The 10,792-nt window shown below is 42.1% G+C and overlaps 1 protein-coding gene across 1 annotated transcript; it reads right to left on the reverse strand.

Annotated features, from left to right (window-relative positions):
- Window positions 1-4,628: 4,628 nt before the first annotated feature.
- Window positions 4,629-7,358, reverse strand: CITED2 (Cbp/p300 interacting transactivator with Glu/Asp rich carboxy-terminal domain 2). The gene is made up of 2 exons (XM_005280382.5): window positions 7,132-7,358; window positions 4,629-6,582 (listed from the first exon to the last, which is right to left on the reverse strand). Exon 2 carries the CDS (start codon window positions 6,573-6,575, stop codon window positions 5,871-5,873), a length of 705 nt encoding a protein of 234 aa, XP_005280439.2. The 5' UTR covers window positions 6,576-6,582; window positions 7,132-7,358; the 3' UTR covers window positions 4,629-5,870.
- Between the last annotated feature and the right edge of the window lie 3,434 nt (window positions 7,359-10,792).

Genomic DNA, 10,792 nt, shown 5'->3' on the forward strand with positions numbered 1-10,792 from the left:
TATTAAAATCCTGATGTTGCAAATGTCTTTTCTATAATGGGACAAAAAGAAAAACAGAACATACAATAATAGTGGTTCATCTGTTCAGTCATTCTCTATTGTTGCAGTTCCTGAGACTCAGCTTTATCCTGTATGTGAGCTCTGATCTTAACGATAGTGGCAGGCTATTGGAATGAGTAAATACAATTTCTGAAACTCTTTTCTATTGACAAAATGTACTCGAAGTACATGCAAGCCTGAGAAACTGCCACTGCCTTGGGTCCCAAATTCCTTTGATTTCTAGACTTATTTCCATTTTCCTGACAATGTTATCTGTCAGTTTTTTAAAAGTAAATGACTTCGCCGTCATCATTTATTCTGCTACCCTCACTGCCAGGTCATATTTGGTCCCATAGTTAGTCCCCAGTGACTCCTCTGTCAACATGAGAGATGAAAGACAGATGGAACAGATGAGTTTAAGGGGTAGGCCAGATCCATAGCATAAGCCTTCCTTGCCTCAGTAATGTGGGAACACCTCAGTGGCTGCTCTGCAGGAATTGAAGGCTCCATGGGTGAGAGGGTACAAGGCCCATGCGTGGGCAATGGTAACTTTCTGTTCCATCATGTTCTCTACCAGCCCTGTAAAGGTTTTCGGTATAAATGAACATTGGTCCCTTCAGTAGTAACTAACCCTGTACTCCCTATTGCATGGTAGTACCTCACCCAGGAGAAATGTTGGGAGAAGCCAGTAGGGAGACAGACACAGAAGGGCCATGAAACAGAATGAAATAGAGGGTCTCCCTACAGACAGATGACGGTAGCTTCTGGTCAATCTCCAAAGATCCATAGGTTGCAGAATATAAACTCCCTACCAGATCTTGGTGTGTGGAAAACAGTGTCTCTGCCAAAGAAACATTTAAATGGAAACTCCACCAATCCAGACTTGAGAGACAAGGTGGGTGAGGTAATATCTTTTATTGGACCAACTTTTGTTGGTAAGAGAAACAAGCTGGTCCAATAAAAGCTATTTCCTCTCCCACCTTGTCTCTCTAATATCCTGGGACCTACACAGCTACAACTACACTGCATGCAACCCAGACTTCGGCAGTTTCCAGTCCCTATCGCAGGAATAACTTAAGCAGGGGACAGTTTAACTCTTAGATTTTGTAGAACAATAAACTTTTACAATATCTGACCCTGACAGAAATGTTTTCATAATTTTTTCTAATAATAAGGGAAAGCTGCTTTTTAAAAACAAACATTCTTCTGCAGCACTTGAAACCCAAACTCTGTAACATTGTGCTAGTGAATAAGAACAAGAAAATGGAACTGACTAAAAAGTGATCTGCCTGCTTTCACTGTCCATGCTGAGAGAAATATTAAAAGTAAACAAAGAGCATTCATAGTGAAAAGGAAATGATTTCATTTTTAGTTACATACGATATGGAATGTAACATAGAAAGGGAATTTGTTTACTTTTAAATACACAACATCTCACTTTGGCCCTTTTTAGAAAAACAAGGCAATTTCCAAGCCAAGTAATTATATTTTGACTCCTTGCGGGTACGATTGGATACCTTATTATTCACTTCATCCCCCAGTAGTGTGGATAATGATGCTAGGGCGCAGAATCGTTGCCATCTTTCCGCCTGAAAGTGACTGCACTTCAGAGCTTCCCTGTTTACATATATTATACAACAGTGTTTTGGACTGCTCCTGTAGAATATTGTAGCACTGGTTCCTGACTGGGAATTTTCATGGGGTAAGGAGTGCAGTAAGCTGCATACAGTTTGTTACAACTCTTTGGCATGTAAGGTTATTTTCTTCTGAGTTTTAACATACCTCCTTTCTCCAGTTTTTATTAGTTGGTTTTCAGAATCCCTTTAATTGAACTGGACATCTGTCATTCAGATGTATGCTTGTTATTCCACAGGTAAAAATGGTTCTGAAAAAATATCCCTTTAAGAACATAGTTGCTTTCCTTTTAATACGCAAACCACAAGGGGGCGCAAACACCTAATATATTCAGGGTTGTAAAGAGTTTATATTTCAAAGCTGACCACCCATAACAGATTAGTGGATTAATATTTTGCTCTAAAGGACCTGGCCTTTACTGATGACATGAATTTATATCCAGCCCAGGCTTTTACAGTTGTAAAAGTCATTGAGACTATAAACTTCACAATAGATGTCAGCCTATTCTTGGTGTGCTCTGTAGAGTACCCCATAAACAGCTGTGATGAGGTAACTGTTCTTGCAAGACCCAGCTAAGGCTGTAATGGCTTTATCAGCACCAGCAAACTGGCCCTATATTTTTTTCAACCACAAGACACTGAAATTATTTTATTAATCAGTATCTATTTTTCTGACAAGTGTGTTTGGTGTTATGTGAAAGCTTATCCTTGATCTCCCCTGCAACTAAAGCAGTGCGTCTATTTATGGACATGGCTTAAAGAACAGTAGATCTCATGTACCATATTAGAACTTTTTGAAAAACAGCCAAAGTACAGAGGTCAGGTTTCCTGTACTATAAGCAAATTAACAGGATGCAAGACCACAAGGTTTATGAATATCTGGTAAACTAGGTCACTGTACATATTTCACTAATTATTTTGCCCAAACTACAAATTATTTAAACATATCTAGAAACATTCCAAAAAGCTAGATAGGAACAACTCAAGGCCTTCTGCTGCTCCACATTAAGTCAGTGAGAATTTTGCCATTGACTTCAGTTCAGAGAGATTAGAATGGTCAGGCCCTAACTGTTGTTTGGTAGACAATGCTATGAAAAAGAAAATGTAGTTTGAAATGTAGCAAAATAAATATAGTTATGACATCCACCATTATCTGACTCCTTATTAGCAATTAAGTGACAATGTAGGTGATGTGATTATAAATATGTTCTGCAAATTTATCTGTGATATAATCTCAAAGAGCAACACAAATTCTTTACACTATTTCTCTCTCGACAAGACCAGTGCTTTTAGCAGTTCAATCTGCTCTGACATTGTCTGGAGGAACTAGAGCACAGGAGTTATGCAATAAGGTGTATGCAAATAGATTTTTCCTGTGGGCCTATAAAACTACCTATTTATGGAAAAGCTTATATGGGAGGATTTATCACTGCACACAGACTAAGTAGTAATGCTTCCACTAAGAAGAATCCATGTTTTCACCAACTTTATAAATCAAGAATCTGTAGCAGTAAACAGAAGACTATTCTCTTATGTTTTAGTTGTCTATTGAAGAGGGGTTAAATAGCAATAAGTATAGTATTCAGATAGTTTTTTTTTCCTGGTGTAAAACAAACTAAAGGAGGCTGTCAAAGCAGTGTGTAGGACAAACAGCCTCAAAAATGGAAAAAGATTTATTTAGTGCCAAATTAAGCAGCAGCTTTTAACACTATATCTGCATTCTTCTAAGCACTAAGTTATAGGACAATTGATGATATGGTTCAATGGCATTTGATATTAAGTTTAGTGTCACACAAAATTAGTGACCACTGTCTGAAACATACTTTTGTCTCTTCAGAAGCAGGTGTAAGGAGAGAATGTTTCCTAACTGGAAATACTGGGGAGTAAGGGATCATTATACTACCGCTCCCCCAAACCTGCTTGTCTCTGGTTTAGGGTGACCAGACAGCAAATGTGAAAAATTGGAACAGTTGGGGGGTAATAGAGGCCTATATAAGAAAGAGACCCCAAAATCGGGACATCTGGTCACCCTACTCTCCTTGTGTCTGTTGGTGTACTTTCTGAGCATTAGCCATTTTGAATATTAGTATGATTTTTCACATTGATAAACTAGAGTTACTAACAAGTTTGTGTGTAAAAAGGGTAAAGCTAAAGTATCACTTTTACCATCTTTGGCACTACTAACCAGCTTAATTTCCCAGCTGGATTCATAACACTGTAATTCTCTCTCTCTCACACACACACACACACAAACACACACACACACACACAATATCTGGGGTTATTTTCCTCTGTTTACACACCCACATTCAAAAATTCAACTACATAATAGTTTTGTTCTTTCCCATCACACTTGAATTCACAACACTGAAAAAATAATTTAAAAAGAATTAGGAGGATGGTGTCAGATCAGTGTCAAACTTGGGAAGCATAGCTAAATGAGATTATAAGTATTATTAGGGATATGATCCTGCTGTCCTTACTGAAGTAAGGATTTACATGGAAGGGATTTTGTTGGGGTTTTTGGGGAGGGAAAGGGGGCAGAGGAAGAAAAAGAGGACATCAAGAGTTGGCCCTTAAAAGAACAAATGTATACATTGCCTTATAATGAAAGGAGATTTTTTTCTTCCAAAATACTAGAATCAAATGTATATGACTTCATTTAATTGGGAATTAGTTGGCAACCATGTCTGAGAAAAGAAATGGATCAGGATTGTCCCACATTAGAAAATTTTCAACTTATAACTGCTAGGTATTTCCTTTTCCTAAAATCACTAAACATGAAAAATAGTAGATTTCCATGTGATACATGTCTTTTAGTTTCATACAGCAATCTATGTAAACCAAATAATCAAAGATTGCATAGAAAAAAAAAATCCCCACCACCTAATGAGTCCATCTTTTAAATAACTCTTCAACATGACAGTAAAAATACAAAAGAAAAAGTCTAACGTGTAAGTGAAAGAGAATTTATAAAATTACAAGTTTAATAGATAAATATAATAAATACTTTATGCATCATAATTCTGGACAACTACATTTAAAGCAACTATGTTGGCAAGTCACACACAAAAAGTTGCTTCTTCGCAACTTTATTTTTGATAAAACCACACTGACAGGCATATTACAATGTTTCTTATTAAGCTTTATGCCATAATTATGTTTGAATCCTGCTCTCCTGAGCTCAATATACATTGGTGCAATGTAATTCTACTTTGGAATGTTTTCCTGCACACCAACACAGTTTTACAGGTAGATGTTCTACTTACCAGGGGCAAGGGGAGTTCTGAAGAAAAAAATTTGGTAAATGACTTCTAGAAAAACTAAAGCATTTCTTAACTTTTTATTGACATTGGCAAATTAAAATAGAATAAATTAACAATATTTTCTCAAAAAAATGTTTTGTACAAAAATACTGTCAAAATTTCCTAAAAAGCTTTCAACACAGTAGTATCTTTTCATGTACTGAATAAACTATATTAGCACAGTGTCAAAAATGCTGAAGACAGAAACAAAATAAAAATCTGTGAAATGTTTGCCACTGACTAGTCAAGATTCCATCCACACCATATTATTGTCTGTACATATGGGGGAGGGGGAGAGGGTAGCAGACTTTAAGTAACATTCTTTTCCTGATCTAGGAGGGGTTGGCCCACATCTGTTAAGCTTCCAGTTTAGCATATTAAAAAACAAAAAATTAGTCTGCACTGCAATGCATAGTTAAAAATGAAGCAAGATGGCAGCATTTGTGCAGTAATATCTGCCCTTCAAAGTTCATGCAACCAACTAATGGAATTTTTTCCCTGTTCACTCAGAATCTGAATGCAGTTCAAGTCATTGGAAATCATTGTTTACAAAATCCACAAGATTAAGCAATTTGCCAAGATTAATATCTAACAGCTGAGCACTGTTGAAATTATGGACATGTTACTGTGAGGCAAGTAAGGGGGCAGGGGGATGGGAAAACCCATAAAAAGCCAGAGTTAGCCAGAAATTATTACAGGAAAGGAAGTGAGTGTCAAAACTACCAAAAAAAAATGGCAGCAATTATTTAAAAACAATCCCAATTTATACAAGCTTATAGTTTACTCTGTTTTCCAGATTCTCAACCTTTCGAGCACTGAAAAGCGAGATACTGTGTGTAAGGGAATGTTTTCATTCGCACTGATAGAAAGTCCTTTGTTTGTTTTAAAGAAGTCAGCAGCTCACTCTGCTGGGCTGTTGTTTGCAAACGAAGTCTGTCATGAAATCAAACTCGTTCTGTCCCAACCACAGCTCAGGAAGCTCCTTAATGCGGTCCAAACCCATTTCTATGACTAAGGACATGAGCACCTCCTCATCGATGAAGTCAGTGTCTATGACATTGGGAGGCAGCATTGCTGCAGGGACATGGGGAACTGAAGGAGGCATGCCGCTGCCGCTGCCGCTATGCTTTGGGTTGCAGTCTCTGAAATGCTGGTTTGTTCCGTTCATCGGATGATTTGCAGGGTGCAAGTCCGGCATATAGTGGTTGTGAGGATACGGATGGTGGCTAAAATACTGGTTGTTTAGCTTCTGCAGCTGCATGCTGGCCGTTAAGGGGCCTCCTTGGCTTGTAACAGGGGGGGCCATGAACTGCGAATTATTAAATCGTGCCGTGGGAGGCATGCTGCTGGGAGGATGCCCCCCATTCACGTTCCCTGGCCCCATTGCATGTCTGATCCCGCCATTTGCGTTCATATTTCCAGCTCCATAATGTATATGCTCGCCCATCAAGGCGCTGAAGGCATGTTGCTGCTGTTGGTGATGGTGATGGGGGCTCGGAAACTGACCCATCCCCATTCGATGTGCAGGGTGGTGATGAAGCCCGCTGGTTCCATCAGGGAATCGCCCATGATTCATGGCCATCATGTGGTCTGCCATTTGCCACCTAGGAAGTTAACATATGGAAAGAGATATTTATGAAAAGCCACACTCCTTTACACTTACATGGGTCCCTTAAAAAGCGACCTCTCCCCTCCGAGAGCATGCAGCAACGCTCCTCCACACAATGCTACTGATTTATTTGAAAGAAGTCTGCAGTCCAACCCAGTCCGTACTGCGAATCCTAAGAACTCACCCACCTTCCCATTGCAACTCCTGCACACCTAGCAACTCAAAGTATCGCGTCCACCAAACACCCGCCTCCCAAACGAATTAGCCATTCTTTCCATTCCAAGCCATGGAAACCTTTCAAAAGATACCTTGCAAAGAACAGCAAAGGAAACGAGTCCCACCTCCCCCTGTCAGCAACTTTTAGAATTAAGTCCGCAAGGCTTTTCCCATTCTTTTATTTTCATAACACGTATGTAAGGAGCTTATGGTGCACAGCTGAGAATGACCCGTATTCTTTCTTGCACCGTACACATCCGTGCTGCCGCTGTACACCAAAGTATAAACAAGCAAACAACAATCAACACCCCCCCTCCATTACACTCACCTCTCTCTTTTTGTTGTTGTTGTTGTTGCTCCAAGGGTGTTGATAAAATCAGTCAGTAAAACTCGCCCAGCATAGAGAGGGCTTTTCTTGTTCTCTTCCCTGTGGTTACGTGAGGATACTAATTATTAATTAGTGTTGGTATTGTTGCTGCTGCGGCTGCTGCAGACGCAAAAGCTGTTTCTCGCTCCTCTGCGAGGCTCATCAGCACTTGCCAACAATGAGCTGTGTTTCTCTTACCCAGCTTTGGCCACAGTTAATATAGGATTTCAGAAGGGAGGAGCAAAACCCTCACAGGCAACCAGAAGTAAAACCTGGAGCAAGCGAGGGAGGGGAAAAAAAAAAAGAAAGAAAGAAAGGGGGAAAAAAAAGCCAGGCGGATCTGGAAGGAATCCAAAGAATCCTGTTCGTTCTGGTTGAGCGACACGTGTGTTTGCTGATCACTTATGCGGTGTCTTCAGATCAGCTAATGCTAGGAGCCATATCCCTGCTACACTCTTCTTATATCTCAAAGCGACGGAGGGGGAGGGAATTACGAATATATTGCATAGAACTAGAGGAGAGAAGACTGACAGGGAAAATAGATCTTGTATTATAATGGAGACTGTTGCAACCACTGCTAAGAATAACTTAACAGGCTTCGGTTTTGTCACATAATATGGTACTCAACTTGCACGCCCTCCCAGATCAAATCCATCAGGCTGTTTTAAACTGCCATTGATTTGTGGAGCAGGGGTTGTCTGTAGGGTATTCCCTCCCCCCCCCCCCCCATGCAATTCTGCAACATTGCTTCCGATTACAAGCATTACACTGAAAGCAACTGAACAGCCTTTCTCGTGCCTTGTCCAGAATTGCTGGGCTTCCTCGATACAGCTCCAAACACGTGAGAATTAATGCTGTTTTTGTGAGCATGTCTGGCATGCTACTTTTTTTTAGAAAGGGGTAACTCCCTTCCCCACATCCTCTAGGTATTTCTTCATCTGCCTCTATTTGGAGGGGGCTGTCGCACGCATAAAGCAGAGGTTGCAGGTGGCAAAGAATATAACTGGGGATGTTTGTCCTCCATGGCACACAGCGACACAGATCCAATCCGCGCTTTCTGGGTTACACTCGGCTGCTCCATGTACGTGTGCTTTTGCTAAGTTTGTGTTTACCTCTCTCGGTAGCTTTGGCATTCACACGGAGGCGACTCTGCTCTGTAAACAAACTCAGCAAGACTCATTCCCGAGATCCACCTTTTTACACATACACGGTTGCTGTTGCTGCTGCCCTTGATCCGGGAGGTGGGGGAGGAAAGAGGTGGTTGCAAAGTTGCACAACCTCTCGCCTGGCTGGCTTTGTCTGGTGATGATTTGGGGCTGATTTAGAGGGATCGGGTTTGCAGGGAACGAATAGAAGCGCTATCTGACACTGCTTTTTGCTGGAAAAGAAAAAAGAAATACATAAACACGGTAACTGCTTTGTAAATACAGTAGTCCTGTATGCTGAGGCACAACACCATAAACCCGCCCCTCAGCACAGCACATCTAACATTCAGCACTCATTTGGTACGGTGAGGTGGCATGCAAATAGAACCCCAAATATCAGCAATCCTGGATTTTCAAACTGCAACTCTAGCTAAAAATCCACCAGATCTACCCAGCTGCACTAAATTATCACACAAGAGGGAGAGGACAGGGGGAGGTGGGTTGTGAACACTGCAGTGAAGTTGGATACTGTCCTATTTTAAATCTTATCTAATATAAAACTCTTAAGAAGGGACACTATGTCACAGCTCACTGAGAGTGCTGAAGGCTCTGGTTCAGCTCTATGGCAGCTGTGCTCAGAGACAAAGAATGGGGCACACCCCTTGTTAGGTCCAAACAGCCATCAAGTAGCAAGCAGTAATGCTTCTGCCCCCTCCACTTCCCAGAGCAAGAACAGAAGTGTGCGGCTGGCACATACGCATCTCAAAGAATAGAACTACAGGGCATTGCTCCCTACTGGGGAAGGAGAAGTCTGACTGGTAGCCCTCTTTTAGAGCAGCTTGACTGGCCAGGGCCTTACTTGTCTACTCTGGCCATAAGGTATTTAAAGGTCAGTTAAAGGTGATGCTTTTCTGCCTAATTGCTCTAGTGGCAATGTTTCCTCTAATTTGTTACATTCATGTGTGGAATGAATTTTGTTATGTGCACCAATATGGAGGTGATGTGTGGTGGGGGTGGGGCCAAGGGGTTCGGAGTGTGGGAGGGGGCTAAGGGCTGGGGCAGAGGGTTGGGGTGCAGGGGGTGTGGGCTCTGGGGTGGAGCCGGGGATGAGGGGTTTGGGATGTGGGAGGGGGCTCAGGGCTGGGGCAGAGGGTTGGGGTGTAGAGGGGTGAGTGGTTTGGGGTGCAGGCTGCCCAGTGGCTGCGGCGAGGAGAGATGATTCCCCCCAGCCCTCTCTCGTTGCAGCAGGTTGGGGCTGGAGGAGAGCGCCTTTTCCCGCTGCTGCAGCTCTGGGGCTGTGGCCTGGGGGAGAGACGCCTCTCCCAACTGTGCACCTGCATGGCCCTTGATAGTCTGCTGTGTGGCCGCACAGCTTAGAGAGAACTTAGTCTGGCTGGCAATGTGAACAGTGCTATCTGGAACCAACTTGGGTTCAGAATACAGATGCAACTGGAGCAGATGATGTGCAGACGTCAGCAGTCTTGCACACAGTGGGTAAGATCCAAGCACAGAGCTGATAAGTGAACAGAAGGAGGGGAGAGGCAGACTTAAAAAACAACAACATGTGAAAAGGATGGAATTCCCTGGGGGAAGGGGTGGCAGGAAGCATTAAAAGATGGGAGCAAGGAAACCACCAGAATAGCATTGCTAAGGAAGTGACCTCATCATCTGGCTGGAATTTCTACAGGAATTGAATGGGGTCTCTGCCATGTGATGCAATATCTGGCCTGCTGGAGAGGATAATCAGGTGCTCTCTGGCACATCTGAAGCTCTTGGTTTAGGGAATATGATTTAGCCATGGTCTCCAATCTGGGCCATGAGTGATAAGAAGAGGAACAACCACCATCCTGGAGATTTTTCCCTCGATGGTAGTGGTAGTTTTGTGGGCAAACGAATGAGTATTGAGGATATATTGCTGCCGTTTGACAACTAGGCAGTTGTGGACAATATGAGCAAGCAATCTGCTAAATACAAATCCATGGTGACACTGGTAAGACCATTTGTATTGCAATGCCTTTTCAAAGCCCAACACATATCAGTTAGGATTAACGCTGCTTTGGATGCCCTTTCTTATTTTCAGTTTTACAGATTCTGGAAGCTAGCACCAGAAGTAGAGATGCCAAAGCAGACTGTGGAGGACTGGCACATGACAGCAAGAAAGATGAGTAGGCATATCACCCAATATACTATGGGCCTGAGAGGTGTTTTCAGGCATTTACATCTCATATGTAAAAGTTAGGGCCTGATGTTGTTTTCTTCATCAGGGCTGCAAAGCAACTTACTTTATGGTTAACCAGAGGATTCTATAGAAAATCAGAAAAAAACAGGAAGACAAGGTAGGGGACGGTAATGGGGCAAGAATCCATCAGTTTGCCAGGTCCAGTGTGAAGCACAATTCTTTAAGGCAGCATACACATTGGTGTTCTTTAGGGGCTTTTGCATAACTGAGCTGGTGCTGCCATCAGCTAATGAGAAAG

Source organism: Chrysemys picta, chromosome 3 (genome assembly GCF_011386835.1).
Source record: "Chrysemys picta bellii isolate R12L10 chromosome 3, ASM1138683v2, whole genome shotgun sequence".
Lineage (NCBI taxonomy): Eukaryota > Metazoa > Chordata > Testudines > Emydidae > Chrysemys > Chrysemys picta.

What these genes read in the sequence shown, in the direction of transcription:
- CITED2 (XM_005280382.5), bottom strand. Translation starts at nt 6,575, where the DNA reads ATGGCAGACCACATGATGGCCATGAATCATGGGCGATTCCCTGATGGA.